Source organism: Pteropus alecto, unplaced genomic scaffold (assembly GCF_000325575.1).
Source record: "Pteropus alecto unplaced genomic scaffold, ASM32557v1 scaffold22, whole genome shotgun sequence".
NCBI classification, from domain to species: Eukaryota; Metazoa; Chordata; class Mammalia; order Chiroptera; family Pteropodidae; genus Pteropus; species Pteropus alecto.
The window spans coordinates 2,278,763-2,297,337 of record NW_006434839.1 but is presented as its reverse complement, the minus strand read 5'-3'; the positions used below and the strand labels follow the sequence as shown (position 1 = coordinate 2,297,337).

Below are 18,575 nucleotides of genomic sequence, written 5' to 3'. Positions count from 1 at the left end.
ATGACCCCTCCATCAGGCGACCCCCGAGCTCTGCAGCCTCCAGGAAGGCCTGCCCTACCTGGACATGGTGATCGCAGAGACCTTGAGGATGTACCCGCCAGCTTTCAGGTAACCCCGCAGCCCTGCACCTTGCCCCACACCCCGGCTTTTGCCATCCATTCCCCCTGTCCATTTATTCATTCATTCAGCGACTGTTCATTGAGCATCGGCTCTGTGCCAAGCACTAGGAAATCAGCCACGTATAAAACCCGTGTCCTTGGAGCTGACACTCCAGGGAGCCCTCCAAGGCCTGGGATGCACCTTCCTGCTCCCCAATAACCTACATCCATCCCATCCTCAGAACTGCAGCCCAAGACTCACCACGCCAGGCGGCCCCACCCAGCCACAGCACCCCTGTCCCTCCCTGCCCCGCCCCCCAGCTCTTTCCATGGTAATAGTGCTGCATGTTATATCCTTGGACACAACCTCTCCACAACACATCTCCAAGGCCCATCCAGCCACACCAACCTGTCGGTGCCTTGAGAACGGGAATCAGGTCTTCTGCTTTTTTTTTTTCCAAACTCCTCCTAAATGAGGCATCTCATGAAGCATGGGGTCTTAACTCCGATTCTCAGGTCCTTCGAGGGTAAAACAGTGGCCAGATTTCAGGCTCTAGAAACAGAAACAACACAAAGCATTTAACTGCATCTCATAAATCCCACCGGCACGTCTACGGATTAATATACCACATAAAGCATACGGAGATACCTTTTGCCATTTGAAAAGAGACAATGTGGACTATTTGAAGGTATCTTAAAATTATATTCCAAACCGAAAAACATCACTAGAGAGTGTGTTTGTAGATATTGTCCAAATGTTCGGACCCAGAGCAAATACAGGGGATTCCAGGGCGTGCATCCAACCGCCGGTTCTCAAGCACACGTGGTTTCTGTCTCCCGGTCTGGGAGCCGCGTGCTGGCAGCTTGCACCTTCTCCTAACGCCAGTGTTAAGACTGACTCTATGGGCTTTGCCTGATCTGGGGGAGCCGCAAACTGTACCCACTCTTCATTTTTTAATGATTTATCTCCGGCTTCCTTCCAAGGGAATTGTGGGCAGCCGCTCTACACATTAAAGTGAAATTCAAAGTAAGACATTCAGGGAGAAAACAGAACAAAGGCTGTTGAAAGGAAAGAAGCCTTTATGGGGCCCCGGAGATGGCCAGGAAGCAGGGTCGGGCTCGCCTCGGTGCTGCGGCTCCTGGCCCAAGTGAACCCCGCTGAGCTCAACAGTCGTGTTGGCCAGTGGGAGGGAAGTGTATAAACTCATCAAAGACACATCATTTCCTGGATCTAAACTCAATCACGAACTCATCACATGAGACCTTGAATAGATGATGTGCTGAGTGACAAAGCCATCAGGCTCTTTTCAGCACCAAAACGCTGTGGCCAATTCTCTTACTAACTCTTTATCAACAGCACTGTGTACGAGGAAGTCAGGAAAGTCACTGCTCTGGGGAACCAGCATGCTGGCGATCTCACCTGAGGGCAGGACAGAAACCAGAGGATCTGGATGAATGTGTTAAAAGTCTCTCAACAAGTCACATGTAGTGCCAGTGCTCCGTTGAATGACAGAACGTGTCTAGACAGAAAGTTAAGGCAGCCTGGGCCCGGCCCTTAGTTTGCTGTGTGATCTTGAGTAAGTCCTGTCCTGCTCTGTGCTTCTGTCTCCTGGGTGTTGAGTGGACACACACACCTGCCTCGCCTGCCCCACAGGAGTGTAGTGAGTAACAATGAGATAATAAACAGCCCCACAGAAAAGGTAACAATTCTCGTTGAATTATTATTAATGTTCAGAATCCAGGATCCTATGCAGTATAATTCAGCAGATTTTTCTGGCCTTTTATGCAGCCGAGTCTAGCCCAACCATGTATGGAAGGGAAGGCCCGGTTATACGGCTTTTAGGGGGTCACGCATCCAGGTCCCAGCTACTTCTGGTAAAGATGAAAAAGAAGGGGTGTCAGGGGACAGCTTTGTTTGATCCCTCCGGGACTGAGGCTGCACCCATCAGAGGCCCCCCATGCCTGTTGTGACTTGAGCACCGGTGTTTTGCTACCAGCTCCAAGCACATGCTAACTGCATGAGCGACTTAGGATCTGGATGGGGGTCCCACAGCCCTGGTCTTCCACGTTCCCAGTTCTTATATCAAAGGCTCATAACAGAGCGATCGATGATGCAAGGAGCTGTCGGTTGCTCTTAACTTCTTTTATAAGCAGAAACAGGGTATAACGGTAATGAGTGTAATAATTTTATCTCCTCTAATATAGTTAGGGAAGCCCAGTCCTAGCACTTAAAGTAAAAGCCAGCATAGATTATTTTTAATTTTTAAAAATAATTATTTATGTTATGAAAATAATAGGCTTATACTTAAAATGAAAAACCCTAGCCAATACGGAAGGATCCAAAGAAAAAGTGGCACACCCGGCCCCCTGCCATCCTTCACCTCAGTCCCGGCCCCTTCAGGAGACAACAGAAGAAGTTTAGGTATTCTTCCAGAAATTGAAGGTTCATATGCAAACAAACGTAGTCTAACCCTTAAAAATACAACATACACAGGATTATGTTGTGGCTATTTGATAAAATAAACAATCTGACCAGTAATTTCCCTCTCTAGTACAAGTTATCCACAGAAACCTAGACAGTGAATGGGGAACCGATTTTCAAACCCAAAATTCCCTTAGGTAAAAAAGCATGGGGGTGGGTGAGGGCAATTAAAAGAGGCTTGACTGTGGAAGACGATGAGGGAGGGTATGCCCAGGGGAATAACCCTGTAAGCCTCCCCCCAAACAAGCCCTTCGAGGGCGTCTCTGTGCCCCAATATCAGCCATGAATGGGCTCTTCAGGCTGTATGGATGAACGAAGGATCAAAACTGTGAGGGCAATTAAAAGAGGCTTGACTGTGGAAGATGATGAGGGAGGGTGTGCCCAGGGGAATAACCCTGTAAGCCTCCCCCTCCCCCCAAACAAGCCCTTCAAGGGCGTCTCTGTGCCCCAATATCAGCCATGAGTGGGCTCTTCAGGCTGTATGGATGAAGGAAGGATCAAAAGGTCACATGCATTTTCACCAAGGACCAAGGGAGTCTCGAGCGTCTAGAGAATGCGGGTCCTAAGCAATAGAGGGGTTTATGCCTTGAGGAGTTGGAGTGAGGCTTGGTCCCCATCGGGGTCACCCAGGGAAGAGGACTGGGCCTCCTGTCCCCCCAGCCTCATTTGCACCTCAAACTTAGACCCCCCCTTTGCCCCGCCCGGTGCAACCACCTGCGGGCTCTCCTCATGTCTGCTCTGCAACAAGGCGGGGGTGACCCGTGTGTCGCCGCAGGTTCACGCGGGAGGCGGCAAAGGACTGCGAAGTGCTGGGGCAGCGCATCCCCGCCGGCACCGTGGTGGAGATGGCCGTGGGCGCCCTGCACCGCGACCCGGAGCACTGGCCCCGCCCCGAGGCCTTCGACCCGGAGAGGTAAACACCGCCCCTTCAAATGGGTCCCTGAGGGCCGTGAGTGTAAGGGGATTGGAGGCGGCTGCAGGGAGACACAGATTCGGTAAAGATTTAGTAAAGTCAGCCCCAGACAGTCAAAAGTCGGCAATCAGAGGTTGGCGAGGCATAATTATTTCTGAAGGAAATAACTGCACCATTTTTTAAAATTCCCTGAGGGAATCCAGAAAGTTATCATTTCAGCAGCACTGTATGCGAGGAGCAAGGCAATTTCAAATGGGTGTCCTCTGTCTGTTCGAGCCAAGAAACAGGACACAGGAATCAAAGTGACAAAACGTCCTTTCCTTTTTTAAAAATTGGAACCTGTTTCAAAACAAAGAGTATCAACCAAATTTCTCCAGGAATTCCTGAGATCCAGCTATGCTAACACGGTGGGCCTGGATCTCCCTCCTGTACCTCACATGAATTTGGTCTACTATCTAAATTTCATTCCTAGGCTCCCGGACTTAGAATGACTGAGCAGGCATCCGCACCCCTGCTCATCAGAATCTACCCATATCCCTTCCTTGTGCGATCTGGCCAGGGGAGGGCGGGCCAAGCACCTTCAGCGCTTCCAGCTTCCTGTGGAACTGCCAACCCGGTCACTGGGAAACCGTGGGCAGCGGGCAGCGAGACCTAGATAAATACACCCTGCTGCGCAGCGGCTTCTGGAAACACCGCAAAAATCAAGCACCGTAAACAGTGGCTGCAGAGCTTACAGCAGCACCTTTGAAACAAAAAGTGCATTAATATGAGGTTGAAAAAGGGTGGGGCAAGGGCTCCTGGGCCCAGGAAAAGTCCAGAGGGAGTAAGCAGTGAGCTGGCTACGTCCCAATGTCACAAACACGCCGCTCATGCTGCCCGTTTGGTAGCAGACAGGCAACTCCTCCGAGGAAGGGCTTCCAGGGGTTCATTACCACAGCCTCCAATCGTTCAATTTCACCGCTCGGGACCAGAAAGGCAAGTGTGGGCGAGGGTGACAAACTGGCGGGACCTGGCCTTCGGGAGGACTGGTGAGGAGGGCCAGTGCCCCAGAACTCTCCTTAGGAAGTGCGTGATGGCTGGCGCCACCCTCTGGCTGATGGGGAAGCTGGAGCCGGGGGTGCAGGTAAGGGCTGGGGTTTCTTTGAGACTCTCATCCTTCTGGTGTGCAGTGGGCCCGAAGGCTCGTTAACGACGCAATGAATTCGTAAGGGGAGGGCAGGAGGGCCGCAACGAATTTCTAGGGGATTCTTTTAATTCAGCAGAGACTTTGCGGGAAGCTCGTGGATTAGCAGCCACCAGCTCCAGAGCCTTACGGACTGATCCATGAGAAAACAGGATTCTGTTGACCTCGGTGGGGTTTAGGCCGCTTGGTAGGAGCATGGCCTCGAATGTAGGGGACCCTCTGCCAGACCGAGTGGCCGAAGACACCACAGGAAGCGTGACGGGTGTCCTGGGCCAACCCTGACGGCGCTGCCCCACAGGTTCACGGCGGAGGCCCAGCGGCGCCGGCGGCCCTTCACCTACCTGCCATTTGGAGCGGGGCCCCGGAGCTGCCTCGGCGTGAGGCTGGGGCTGCTGGAGGTCAAGCTGACGCTGCTCCACGTCTTCCGGAAGTTCCGGTTCAAAGTCTGCCCCGAGACTCAGGTGAGCCCCCTGCAGGTGAGCCCTGCCGCTCTGGGTTCAGGACTGCTCACCCAGTTGTTATTATTGTTGTTGTTTGGTTGTTGTTTGGTTGTTTGTTGTTGTTTGGTTGTTGTTATTATTCTCTGTACAGCAGGGCTGGGGCTCGTGATTCTGCAGCTGTTCCCTCTTTGGCAAAGAGAACCCAGTAATCCTGCAGAATAGGTTTTATTATTCCCAATGTTCAGACGAAGAGCTCAGAGAGGTTAAGTAACTTGCCTGAGGTCACATAGTTGGACTGCAGACTCCATGAGGACAAGGACCATATGCGTCAGTGGACGCTCCAGCACCCAGCTTAATGCCAGGCTCACTCATTCATTCGACAAACATTAACGAATGATTGGCTAGCCAGAGTGAAGAAAGTAGAGTTAGACCCAGATCTTGCTCAGCACCCAGCTTAATGCCAGGCTCACTCATTCATTTGACAAACATTAACGAGCGAGTGATTGGCTAGCCAGAGTGAAGAAAGTAGAGTTCGACCCAGATCTTGCCCCCTCCCAAGCCCAAGCCCTCCCTCTTTCCTCTACATCCAGCGGCCTCTCTGCACGACCTTAGCCGTTCCCGACACAACTGGAACCTTGCTCTCCTCCATGCCTCTTCGGAACCCCTCACTGGGGACGGATAATAAGGACATGCTGAGGGATGGTGACAACTTCCAGAGAGCGGCATTGCCCCTGACAAACGGGGAAACCGGTCCAGGAGGAATAATGAGTTTAGTTGGGGTACAAAAGATTGTGGTATTGGATGTGAAAATGTCCACAAGGGTCTGACGGTCAAGGCTGGAGAGAGGGCGAGACAAATTGGAAGCACAGAGCCAAAGCAAGACAGATGAAGAGAGAAAGCAGGCCCTGACTGCCCTAGGGATCCATGTGTGTAGAACTTCCTTCTGGAGTTTGTCTCAATTACACTTGATCTTGATAAACGGTAGAGCAGCCAGACCAATGTCCCCAAACACAGCTTAACCCCGGCACTCCCCAGCTCAAAAGCCAGCCGTGAGTCCCAAGCCTGCTGGGTCCAGGGAGAACTCATCTGAGCCCACTTCACAGTCCCTGCCCCAACTTCCCACTCGGAGAGGTCCACCCACTTCTCCCTGCCTGCGCGAGCTGCTGCCCAGACGTGGAATGCCATCCCTCTTGCTACCTGCTCCCAGTCCATTCCCATCCTCTAAGTCATTTGGTATTGCCTCATATCCCAAAGTGCTCACAGGGCTTTTCCCATTCATTGCCCTACCCAGGCATCACTTCCAGGAAGCCCTCCCTGACTTTGCCAGCCCCACTGAGTTCTCCTTTATTTGAAGTCCCGTGGTGTTTCAAGTTTGTGTAATACAGTAGCCGCTATCCATGTGTGGCTCTTTACATGTTAATGAAAGTTAAATAAAAAATTCAGCTCCTCATTTACACTAACCACATTTCAAGCACTCAGCAGCTAAATACACTCGTGGCTACTGTACAGGATATTGCAGGTCTAAACTATCTAGCTTCTTGGTTGTAAAACTGGTCTCCCATCTAACTCTAATCTCTAAAGACATCTGAAGGCTAGTGATTCTTCTTTCCTCAAAAGGCTTCAACAATAGCCACTGAACTATCATTTTACACACAGCTTAAGGGGACATCCTGCTTCTCACGTATTTGGCTTTCCTTCCAAGTTCCCGGTCCACCATTGATTTGCCTTGTAAGTTGGGCATAAGGAAAGCTTTCTGAATGGTAGTGAGGCCAGACCACAGCATGCACGAACAGGAAACAGTATGAGACTGCTCTCCCCCAAAGCCCCTGGGAAAAAGAGGGGGCTGCTCAGTTACGGGCTGGGCACCAGGGAGGGAAATGAGAAATGAGTTCGTGGCTTTGCTTTCCCCTTTCTGGTCATGTGACCTTAGACAACTCACTCGGCCTCTCTGAACCTTCATTTCTTCATTTGCAAAGTGAGCCGCAAGCACCTCTTACTCAGGCTTCGTGGGGCTAAGTACCCTTCTCACCCGCAGGATTTTATTAACACAGGAAAGGGGGTTGAACACTGGTGCTGCTGGGCCCCCAGTGCCCAGTCCCAGAGACAGCCCTGCTGGCTTCTCAAGGTCCCGCTGGGGACGCTGCTTTGCTCACTCCTAGCCCAGGTATCCCTCAGCCGACTTTCCAGAATCCTGCTTCAGGGCCGGTTCTGAGAAAGTTTTCCTGTCGATGTGTAACTGTGACAAATATTTTAATCTCCTCTATTGTAGGTGCCACTGCAGCTAGAATCCAAATCTGCCCTAGGTCCGAAAAATGGTGTCTACATCAAGATTGTCTCCCGCTGACAGTTAAGAGGGCACCCCCTAATTCGAGGAAAACTTTCATGTGGAAATTCAGATATTTGGGGAGACATCACCTTAGCCATTGAAAGGGTGTCTGGAATGCAAGTATACAAGAAGTCATTTACATAACATGTCCTAAATGCTTAATAAATGTTTGCTGCACTTAGTTTCGACTTTGCCAATGGTGTTTGAACCACTGATCCGCCTTTCTCAAAAAGGGATTGCTGATAAATAAGCAAAAATGTAGTTCTGACAAAATGACTGGGAACTCAAGGTGTTGAAGAAGTCCTGGCCTCAGGAAGGAAGGAATCTATGGGCGGGGGACACAGTGACGTTCAGGTAAGCTGTCCTGACAGCACCAGCTTATGGGCCTTTTTAGCTTCTGGTGCGTTGTGGTGTTTGACTTAGAGAATGACATTCATCAGAAGCTCAACTTCAAAAGTGGCTTAAAAGCTTTATTTTGCTTTGATTTTCCAAGATGGGGTAATACCAACTCTATAGTAAGTTTCAATGTACAGAAAACTGAGGCTGAAGAGTACTTTTTCTTTTAAAGAGTGTATCTTTTCATTTTAATCAATCAAAATATAGAGGTAAATTTGAGTAAAAAGTATTGTATTGCCGAGAAGCTCAAATTCAACAAAGAACTTGCAAAGTGAATCCCAGACCTACTACTAGCAGCCGTGTGGGCGTGGCTGCCGGCCCTTCTACCTCCCTGTGCCTGTTTCATCTGTAAAACAGGGAGGCTGACCTAGATCAAAGACCCCATTCTCTATCTGACACCTGAGCAACGTTAAGGGGCTGACGGTCACATTGGTAACAGAAGGAATCCATCAGCATGGAGGTGACCCGCCTTTAGAAAGTTCTGGCTGTTTCCTGAGAAATGGCAAAACAGGTCTCCACATATCCACAGCTGAAAACGCTACCTCTGCTGCGCAGTCCTCTCCCCTCCAGCCCAGGGCACCCCTTGCTTCCCTCAAAGGGCTCCCCTGGAGAGCCCCCGTCTCTCTCTGGCCTCCCTGGAGAAGGGCTGTCTTGTTCCCCAGCACTGTCTCAGGCCTAGTTGCTGCCCGTCCTCTGGGAGGTCCCACCAGGCCATCACACGGCCTTTTCACACACTTGCTGCCACCACCTGCTCATCTCTGGGATCAAGCCCCTTTGAGATGCCTGGCCCAGGACTGAGTCACTGGAGAAAACCATCCATTCCCATTCCTGGTGACCTATCTGCCTCCCCTGACTACCCCGCCTGTCTCCCTGTTCCTGATCCCCATTCCTGACCCGTGGCCATCACAAACCTCATCCTGGAGAAGGCCCAGCTGAGCACCTGGCTCCTTACTTGGAGTGTTGGTCTACAACTTGTGTCCCCAGCTCATCGGGTTCATTGGCTTCCCTCACCTCCATCCAGGTGGTCACCACCTTCAGACACAGCAGAGAAGCATCCTCATGTGCTAGAATCGCTGGACTCCCAGTCCTGCCAGTTTCCACCGCACCCCCAGCTCTGCTTAAACCCCACTGATTACACCAAACAACTAACACAGGACAGGAAATGGCAGGAAACGGTACTGACTGGGTCCTCCACAAAACCCTTCAGCTCCATCTTAGCTGGGCCCTGAAGACGATTTCTTGGCAATTACACATACCCTTGCCCTGGATCCCACTACCTCTGTGCACTAAGGTTCTGAAAGTCACGGTCATTTTGACTTCTTCCAAGGACAATGCCCACCCTCTCCCGTGCCCACAGGAAGAGCTCCCCACCCCCACCCTGCAACCTGCCCACATGCACCCCACCCCAATCTCAAAGTTCCAGTCCAAGTAGTTGCTGTTCCTGACTTGCTTTCTCAAAGGTCAGCAAATCCATAGGTGTCTGCAGTCTTCATAGCTCACTTGACTTTTCTGGAGCATTTGATCACTTCCCGTCCCAGGTTCCTCTTGCCCTTCTTCCCATCTACACTTCCAAAGGACCATTCCTGTTTCCCGCTCCTCAGTTCCCAGAAGCCAGGTGGTTAAAAACCATGGCATCAATTCATCTGTATGTAAGACTTAGCAGGCGAGCACTGATTTAACGGTTTTGACACGCCTCAGGCTTCCTCACCTACACTGTAGGAGGACCAACGACTTAATCAAAAGCAATGAATGAAATTCCAGAATTAATCACGATGTGGGAAATATTTTGGGGGCTCTGAAAATCATATCATACACAACTAGGTCCTGATGGTGGATAAGGTAGTATTGTTGTCACTTCTTCATTTTTCTGGTCAGTTAACTCAGTTCTCTCTGGCTTGATTAGTCGACCTGTGTCAAGTTCCAGGTCATTTTGCCCCTGTTCCAAAGCTTGGATCTGAGAACTACAGGACAAAATCAACTGAACTGGAGGCACTGCATGGAGAGGGAACACATCGTATTAGGAAGGGGGTGAGAAGGGTACAGGTGAGGAGAGAAGCCTGCTGCTGAGAACTGAACCTGGAGGCCAACAGGTACAGCACCTGGGAGGGGGCAGACAGCTTCATAATGGGGAGCCATCCCGCCAGACCCTCTGCCCTGGGGCCAAAGCCAGCCAGTGCCCAGCAGAGACTGTATAACCAGCCACGTGTGGAGGACACGCACAGGACACGCCCACTCTCCCCGTGTCCACAAGTTTGCTCAACAGTGATACAGTAATTTTAGGCTTTGTAGGGCTTGGAACTTATATGAGGTGGGGAAAGAGAAAAAAATACAAACATGTAACTTCTGCAAAATGTATGGCCATAGCCAGGGCCCCAGCAAGTGAGGGGCCCTGAAACTTCAGCTTCATGATAAATTCACACACAGCCCCCCGGAGGCCAATGACCTGTCACATCCCGACACCCAGAAAAGTGCCTGTATCCAGCAGGTGCTCAACACACAGACGATGAAGAATGGAGCTCGGTCACCACCCACTTCAGATAAATATTCTTTTATTTCCATACTCTATTGTGACATTTGCAGCACAGGTATTCTAATCTCATGGGGACATAAAACCCATATTCAGAAGATGTCCAGTGAGCTTAAGAGACATAGGGATAGCATTCAGGGATAGCATTCACGGACCGTGCCCGTGACAAAGGGAAACCAGCAGGGACTCGATGACACCCACAGTAGCCACTTGTCTGACAGTGTAACAGATGGCCTAATACCAAGTCCAGAAGCCCAAGAGAAGCAGCAGAAAAGCTGCCTGGATTAGAGCCAGAGCAACGGACACAATGACTGTGCCTCCCTAGGCCACAAGGTAGGCTTTTCCATACCATAGGCTACTGTGTTATTCTGACAAAAAAAAAAACCAACAAGATGCCACCAAGATCCTGAAAAATTAAATCACTGGAGAGAAAGAAATTCTTAAAAATTAGAACCAATCCATAAAATAGTATCTGGAAACTCTGTGACTGGTGCCAATCAGCAGCAAAGTCAACAAAGAGTAAAAAAAAGCTTAACATCCTAGTAAAAAGCAGTAATGGGCTCGCCTACAATCACTACTGGTTAGCCCGCCACCGAAATCAAGTGACTTAAAACCGAAAACTACTATCAGCAAGAGATTAAGAATGTAACTTCATCAAGAAGTCAACATTAAACAGTTCATTAAAAGCTTTTTCGTTTAAAAAACAAACAAACAAAAACCCCCAAAACCCACTTTCCCAAATAGCTATTTCAAGGAAGACAAGCCTGAAACACATAAAACGTCCTCGTGTTCACTCCCGGAAGCCAAAGAAGGATGACAGGGAAAGCAGGCTGAAGGCCCCGGTCGCAGGCTTGGCCGACGTGGTGTACTGGATGACGTACTCTGGGTAGACCTGGTGCTTCTCGAAGACCACAAAGATGGAAGGGTCGGACATGCTGTTCACGCAGCTGTCGTAGAAGACGTTGCCCTGGCCCTCCTTGGCTGGGGGGCGGACGAAGGAGGTGTTGCCTCGAGTGAACTCGCCCACCAGCACCCGAGCCAGGAACATCGTGTGCACCTTTGAGCTGGATTTGCTGTAGTGGTGGGAATACGCAGCATCTCGGGCGAAGTAGCTCCCTGCAAGGACATGTATGGGCTCAGCTGGACACTGGGAGGACAGCCACAGCTGGGAAGAGGCGGCTCTACTGTCCTGTCAAGCAGGCAATGCCAGTGGCTTCTGAAACCAAATGTCCCTCCTGCTCTCCCTCCATCCTTCCTTTCTCCAGCCTTCCTTCGTGAAGGGCATCAGAGGGGACACCAAACTCTGAGACAGAAAACTCCTTTCAAGTTTTGAATCTGTCACCCAAATCCTAAGGCTCTGTGGATATAACATTACTTAACCCCCCGAACCTCAGTTTCCTCAGTTATAAAATGGGACTGCCATGCCCAGCCTCATAGGGTCGGTGTGGAAGGTGACCAAGATCTCATACATGGAGCCACTCTGTAGCCACTGGCAGCCCAGTGTATAGTATTATGAACTACTGGGCATCTGAGTTGAAAGCTGCCACCTATACATTCGGATTTACCACTGGCTCACGTGCATCCTGACGCCACAGCCATCACATTGGATTAAGGCTAACTGCTGGAACGGAATAGGGACTGCTGATTGTAGTATCACATCCTTATAAAATTTTCTCAATTTAGTAACCATGTTGTGGAGACAGAAGATAATGTCCTTTTTCTTAGGTGTTAAGGGGTGAAGGGGCATGATGCATGCCACCTACTTACAAACGGTTAAGAAAAAATGGGGGGTGATAAAGTCAACCTGGGAAAATATTAAAACGGATGAATCTAAGTAAACCTAGGAATGCATGCAGTTTTAAAGATATTATTCTTGCAATTTTCTTGTGAATTTGCAATTATTTCCAAGTAAACTTTAAAAATAACCAAGAGATGGGAAAACATGCAGATGACTCACATTATAGCTAGAATCACATATTTACTTGAGCATATCTGAGGTATTCGGATTTCTATTCTAACAAAACAGCACAGATACCCCCTTTCCTCTCCTGACTTGGGGCCACCATCTCCCGGGGCCTCCCCTCCACAGAGACGCAGGCCCATCCCTGAGGAAAGCAAAATTCCAGCCTACACAGGGCCGACCTGCTCAAACCATGGGTCAGGCTCCTGGCTGCACACCAAGGAGTGAGAGAAACGGCGCCGCCAGCTGTGCATCCTACAGACGGCCAGGGGCCATTCCTCACCGAGTATGAACCAGCTCATCAGCTTACCTTGCCCGCCTCACAACCACCACTGTCAATTGCTTTAAAATGGTTTCCTATGCCCTGGACGATGCAGTGAGGCAGGGTTCTGCTGGAGGCCGCCTTCGCCCTTACCTTTGCCATAGGAAGTGCCATGAAGACCACAGACCCGCCAGTCAAAGTTCTGCTGGCAGATGGCTTCGACGAAACTGGCACTGGTACCATGGAACAGCTGCCTCTCATCCACCGCCTTCCCTTCATTTCTCTTCTGCATCTGCCCTTTCTGCCTAGAATCACAGGAGAGAAATGTGTGCTGGAGGCAGAGGGTACTTACCGCCCAAGAAAACACGTTTTATTAGAAATGGCATGAGACCAGGATAAACGGGTCTAGGCCCATCAGACTCCAGCCATGGGCCAGGGAAGGAGAAGGCAGAGAGCGAGCCCTGGGTGAAAAGCAGAGGGAAACTTTTCCCTCCAGCCCAAGGCCTTTGGCAGCTCCTGGAACTCTCCAAGCAGACCAGCCTTTGGAAGGCAGGTGCACTTCATCCCCACCACCTTGCTTCCACCTGGAGCTGAGCCGGGGGAGCCTGAGGATGCTGGTCATTGCGGGGGCCATCCACCTTTCTTCTGCAGATTACCCTGATTTCATCACTGGACCCAGAGTACAGATGAGACTGCTCTAACTTCTTGTGAGGACAGGAAAGCAGGACCCCAAGCCCCCCATGGTGACCTGCTGCGGATCTCTATCCCGTATGTACAGTGCCCCAAAACATGCTGGTCCTGAGGCACAAAAATGAGGCCCCTGCACTCTGGCTGTCAGGACAACGGCTTTATGTTCCCTCGGGTGTGGGTGACATGCTGAACCATCCCGTCAATCTTTAGAGAGGCAGAATGTGTAAGTGCGGCTTTGTCAACGGGGATATCTCAGTTCTCTTCCCTCTGAGAGGATGTGCCAGCACTAAGCTATAAAGATGATGAGACAGACAGGAAAGCTGGGACACAGCTCCCGATTCTAGCAGCCCTGGGCAAGCAGTAGCTGCTATCTGGGATCGTCCCTGAAGCCCAGAACACATCTGGTAAGCAGCTAGCCTACCACATACAGGTCTCAGGGTACAGAGTCACCAGCCTGCCAAGAGCAAGCCCCCAACATACCACTGGTAGACTTCCCAGAGAGCCAGGTTCTGGACTCGCTCAATCTTCTGGATGCAGAAGGGCAGCGTATGATTAAAGAGGTTCTGGACCTTCTGATATTCTTCTGAGGAAGAACTGAGGGCGATCAACTGCAAGGGGCAAATATTTTTATTATGTTACCGTCAAAGTGTAGAATATAGATCAATCTCTTCCCAAGACTGCTCCTAAAGTGACAGAACTGCAGAAGCAAGACCAGACAGTGATCATCCCTCCCCTTTGCCCCGAGGTGTATTTCTCCAGGCCCAGGATGTGTGCAATTTGTGTTCGCTGTGGAACCTGCCTGAAGGACAGGCATGTGATGCTTAGCACCATCCTGGGTGTCCCCAGGATGTCTCTGCTCTCTTGACCACACACAGGCAGACTACACAGTCTACAAGCCCGGAGTGAACGTCAATAAATGTGGAATGCATACATTTGGTAGAGAGGGGGCGAACGCGCCACAGGCAGCAGTGTTGCATGAGTGCCCCACGCCACAAGCGCCGACAGAAGAGCCAGGCTGGAGGGCAGGCACAGAGTAACTCAGGAGCATGGCTGCCATGTCCCTCCAAGCTGAGCCCAGCTCTCCCTTAGCCTCTTGCTCTGGGAAACAGAACTTTGGAAGGGCCCGGAAGGGCCCCTGACCAAGGGCACACTGTCGCACAGTGACAATCCACAAATTCCTGCACTTGCAGCTTAAACTCTAACCATCCTCCCTGGTCCCAGTTCCACGAGGCCTGATCCAGTGATAGCCTATTTGGAGATCTTTGGGGAGTCCCTCTACACCACCCCCTCCCCCACCCCAAGGGCAGCCCTATAACCACCACCTCACCCCCAAAATTCCTAAATGATCAGGGCTGGGCATGGATGTCCACAGGTCTCCTGAAACGCAAGTCCTGACTCTGGCTGGTTTCCCTGCTCCCACCTCACTGGAAGCCACCAAACTACTCTTCTTGGAGTATGGAACCGACCCTGCCCCTGCCAGACCAGAGATTGTCAAAGGCTCCCACACCTGTCATGGCCGCTGCTCGGCCCCAGGACCAAGGTGCTCACAGCACAGCCTTGACCTCCTTCCTGCCCCCCACATCTATGTACACCTCCATCTAAGACACGCCTGACCCGTGTCCTGAACTGGGTGCTTCCCATTCAGTTCCCCTAAACTTTTACGTTCTTCTCCCACCTCCGCCTGTACAAGCACCAGTCACCATTTAGATGTGGACCCTGTGATGCCTTCCCTGATCCCCTCAATATGGCTGCCTCGTCCTCTGACACTTGAGTGCTGCTGTCAATTCGCCCAGCCCTTCGCACGTCTTGCCTGTGCTGTTGGTGCCTGTGTGAACTTTGTACAAATCAATGAGATGAGTCCTCCCAGGGCAGTGACTGTTATATTGTAAAAGCTGATTTGTGCAGTGCTTGGCAGCAGGCCAGCCATCAGAGGCCAGTCCAAGTGCCCCACATGGATGGGGCAGCATCAGACACTGGCCTGAGTAATCTACTGAACTCAGCGCAGCTCCTATTATCTGGCGGACCCTGCATGAGCTGCTGAATTGACTATTCCTTCTCTGGTCTTCTACTATCTACCACCTTCCAATAGCAACTTCTCCTCTAGATGTCCTTCCTCGTACTCAAACTGTCCCCTGGTTTCGTTTCTTTTTCTAATATTTACTGGCTGAGCCCTGCTCTTAAGCTCTTTATTTCTGCTCTTTCTAGAAAATTTCCAGCTCCATCCTCCATCCACAATATATCCTTTCCCCTCAGGGCCACAGCTACCTCGTGGATGATCTCCAGCTCTAAAATCCCCAAGACCTGAAGGGGGGGAACCACATACACCTCTGCCCTGCCCCTCTCACAAGCCCTGGCCTCTCAGCTTCTTCGCAGTGGAACAAACAGGACAGTTGCTCATATTCACCTATCTCTAAGAACCTATCTCTCTTCCCCAGCCCAAGCCAGCACAAGTCCCATACCTTAAAGCCGAGGTCTGGCAGAGCCGAGGGGTCCCAATGGTCTGGGATGCTCTTTGGGCCTGGAAACTTGACACTGCTACAAAATGTAAACAGAAACACTAAGACATTTAGTTTTCAGATGCAAGCAGACTATCACAGGTGGCCTCCACTAGCCAAAACCACCAGTCTCGAGTCTCAGCATCTCATTTTGTAAAAGCGGAGGGGGAAAGCAGCACATAAGCATACTATCCACCTTCTGAGAGCACTTTTGTTCTTTGCCTAAGTGGCCCAAACTGAAACAATCAGGCCTGAGGAATCCATTTCTCACCTGTATCCCAACTCCTGCACATAAGGAAGAGAGCATATGATTAAAGCGGTACACACAAACCCTTCCCATGATTTTGAAATTCAAAGAGTTCTGAAACTTTTAAGACCCCTGAAATTTTTATTAAAGAGCTCTGAATGATTACTAAAAATAGCCTCAATGAAGTGTAAATGGCATATAAAGGCATTTTTTAAAAACATAAAATTGATGTCAAAACTCAATTCGACAGTAGAAATTTTACTTGAACTGCTATGAGGCTACTTTCAGTCTCTATATATCCTTTTTAAATTGACTATGCATATTGTTTTTTACTACAAAAATATTAAATTAATGACAGTGTTTTATGATCTAAAATAAAAATAAATAAAATGACAGTGTTTTATGATCTAAAATAAAAATAAATAAAATCTGAGTTTTGAAAGACATGTATAACCCAAAGGGTTTAGGAACAAGGACTGGGAAACTAATTCTAAATCATTGCTATTCAGCTTCAGAATGCTCTGTTCTTCCTACAATAGGTCTACCTTCTGTTTCTGCTGGCATGAAACCTTCATTCTGAGCCTCAAAGAACTCCCACAAATAACATTCCTAGGAAAATGGCACAGTTTAAAAATAACTAAGCAAGATCCCGCAAGCAAGAATCAGCCAGAAACAGACCCAAGGAGACTTATGTTGCTGAAATTATCAGGCACAGTACTAAGACAACTATTCTTTCTATGTTTCTTAAAGAAATAAAAGACAAACTAAAAACACATGCAAGAACAGGACCTAGAAGATCTGAGAAAGGACCAAACAGAACTTCTAGAAATAAAAAATGCAATCCTTGATAGAAGTTCAATGGACAGGTGTACTAGCAGATGAGACGACCTGAAGTGAGAATGAGTAAGCCAAAAGATATGAGAAATGAAATTCTCCGGAATGTGGCCCAGAGCAATAAGGAGATGAAAAATATAGGGAAGAAGGTGAGACATGGAAAAGAGAGAGAAAGCCTGAATCTAGCCAAAGATAGGAGAGAGAACAGGGTGGGGGCAATCTTCAAGGAGAATTAATGAGATTCACCAACTCACAAGTTTAAGAAGCCCAAAGAATCTGCAACAGGATAATTAAAAATACATACCCTGACACGCCATAGGGAGAGTTCATAACACCAAGACAAACAAAAAAGTAGCCAGAGGAGGAAAAAGGGGATTTAGGCAAAGAAGTGCCAGTTTGACTGACAGCTGATTCCTTAAAAGCGGCAATGGAAACAAGAGGACAGTGAGTGATATCAATGTTCTTCTAAGAGAAAACAACTACAATCAAAATTCCATACCCAGTGAAAATATCATTCAAGACTGAGGGCAAAATAAAGACATAGTCAAACAAACAAAACACAATTTCCCAACATCTTAATCTAAGGAAATTTAAAAAGACAAAGAAATTTGTAAAATGTGAGTAAACTGAATGAAACATTCATAGTATTAAATAACAGTGCCTTATGAAGTTAAAAAATTTTGTTAGAGGAAGGTAAATGGAATAATGTACATGAAGGTCCTAATATCAGCTGGTAGGAGGGCAAAGATATTGACCAACCGACTTATACCTAAGAACACATGTAATTTCTAGTGTGGCCTAAAAAACAAAACAAAAACAAAAAAACAAAAACAGTAAGTAGTGGGGAAAAACGAAATGACAAAAGTATCCAAAAGAAGATAATCAAAGAAAAAATATGACCCAATCATATGGAAGGGTAGGTCGTAAGGAACTAAACCAGACACCTGATATGTAAATGCCATTATGAACTTCCATTAAATGCCTATAATTTCTAAATATGGAGACCATATTCTGTGATCCTGTTAACTGTGTAAACAGAAAAGTAGCTTCTGAAAGTGACCCACCCTAAGAATTCCAGTTGGCCATGGAAGCCCGAGCAGACTTGCCTGCTGGAACTATGACGGCCAGCTGCTGTCACACGGGTTAGAGGGAAGAGCCATGCACTTCACTGCAGTAACACATGCGACTCTCAGGGTTACGGAGGAGGGAGATCCTGAACCACTCAAATCTTAGTCTGAATTTGACCAAAATAATCACTTTTATTTCTGCTGTGTGACATCTGTGTGTGGACCCCTGAAGACTAAGTCAGAGTGACAACAAAAGAGATCTAGTCTCTTTTTTCCAGAAAGACGACAGATTTTTCCAAACTGTGCCTAGGGTAGACTCTGGAGAAGGAAAGAATTTTAGTTAAGCAAAATTCTAAATCCAGAAGCAATACACAGAAGAGACTGATATATTTAAATAAAATAAAAAATAAAAAATAAAAATAAGAAATAAATATTTCTGCCTGGCAAAATATTTCATAAATAAAGTCAAAAGACAAATCAAGAGAAAATATTTGTAACTTTTATAACCAAGGGCTGATCTCTCTCATAAATAAAAGGCTCTTACATTTAGGAAAAATACCAAAAGGCTGATAGAAAAACAGATAAAGACAAATAGTCTACAGAAAAAGAAAGGCAAATGGCCCTTATATGTTAGGAAAAAACAGTAAGCCTAACT

The 18,575-nt window shown here is 48.6% G+C and overlaps 2 protein-coding genes across 3 annotated transcripts in view; one reads left to right on the top strand and one right to left on the bottom strand.

Annotated features, from left to right (window-relative positions):
- TBXAS1 (thromboxane A synthase 1) overlaps nucleotides 1-7,623 on the top strand; it is a 131,714-nt gene extending 124,091 nt beyond the window's left edge. Inside the window, exons 11-14 of one of the 2 annotated variants that reach the window (XM_015588363.2) lie at nucleotides 17-108; nucleotides 3,356-3,493; nucleotides 4,975-5,137; nucleotides 7,386-7,623. In XM_015588363.2, the coding sequence (XP_015443849.1) occupies nucleotides 17-108; nucleotides 3,356-3,493; nucleotides 4,975-5,137; nucleotides 7,386-7,460 (468 nt within the window). In that variant the 3' untranslated portion in view covers nucleotides 7,461-7,623. Of the gene's footprint in view, nucleotides 1-16; nucleotides 109-3,355; nucleotides 3,494-4,974; nucleotides 5,153-7,385 lie in introns of both variants that reach the window. The other variant, XM_025045836.1, reaches the window with a different exon arrangement.
- Nucleotides 7,624-10,370: 2,747 nt separating this feature from the next.
- Nucleotides 10,371-18,575, bottom strand: part of PARP12 (poly(ADP-ribose) polymerase family member 12) — a 33,670-nt gene continuing 25,465 nt past the window's right edge. The window contains exons 9-12 of the mRNA XM_025045847.1: nucleotides 15,737-15,812; nucleotides 13,758-13,885; nucleotides 12,741-12,892; nucleotides 10,371-11,481 (exon numbers count right to left, since the gene is read on the bottom strand). Of these exons, the coding sequence (XP_024901615.1) occupies nucleotides 11,156-11,481; nucleotides 12,741-12,892; nucleotides 13,758-13,885; nucleotides 15,737-15,812 (682 nt within the window). The 3' untranslated portion in view covers nucleotides 10,371-11,155. The remainder of the gene's footprint in view (nucleotides 11,482-12,740; nucleotides 12,893-13,757; nucleotides 13,886-15,736; nucleotides 15,813-18,575) is intronic.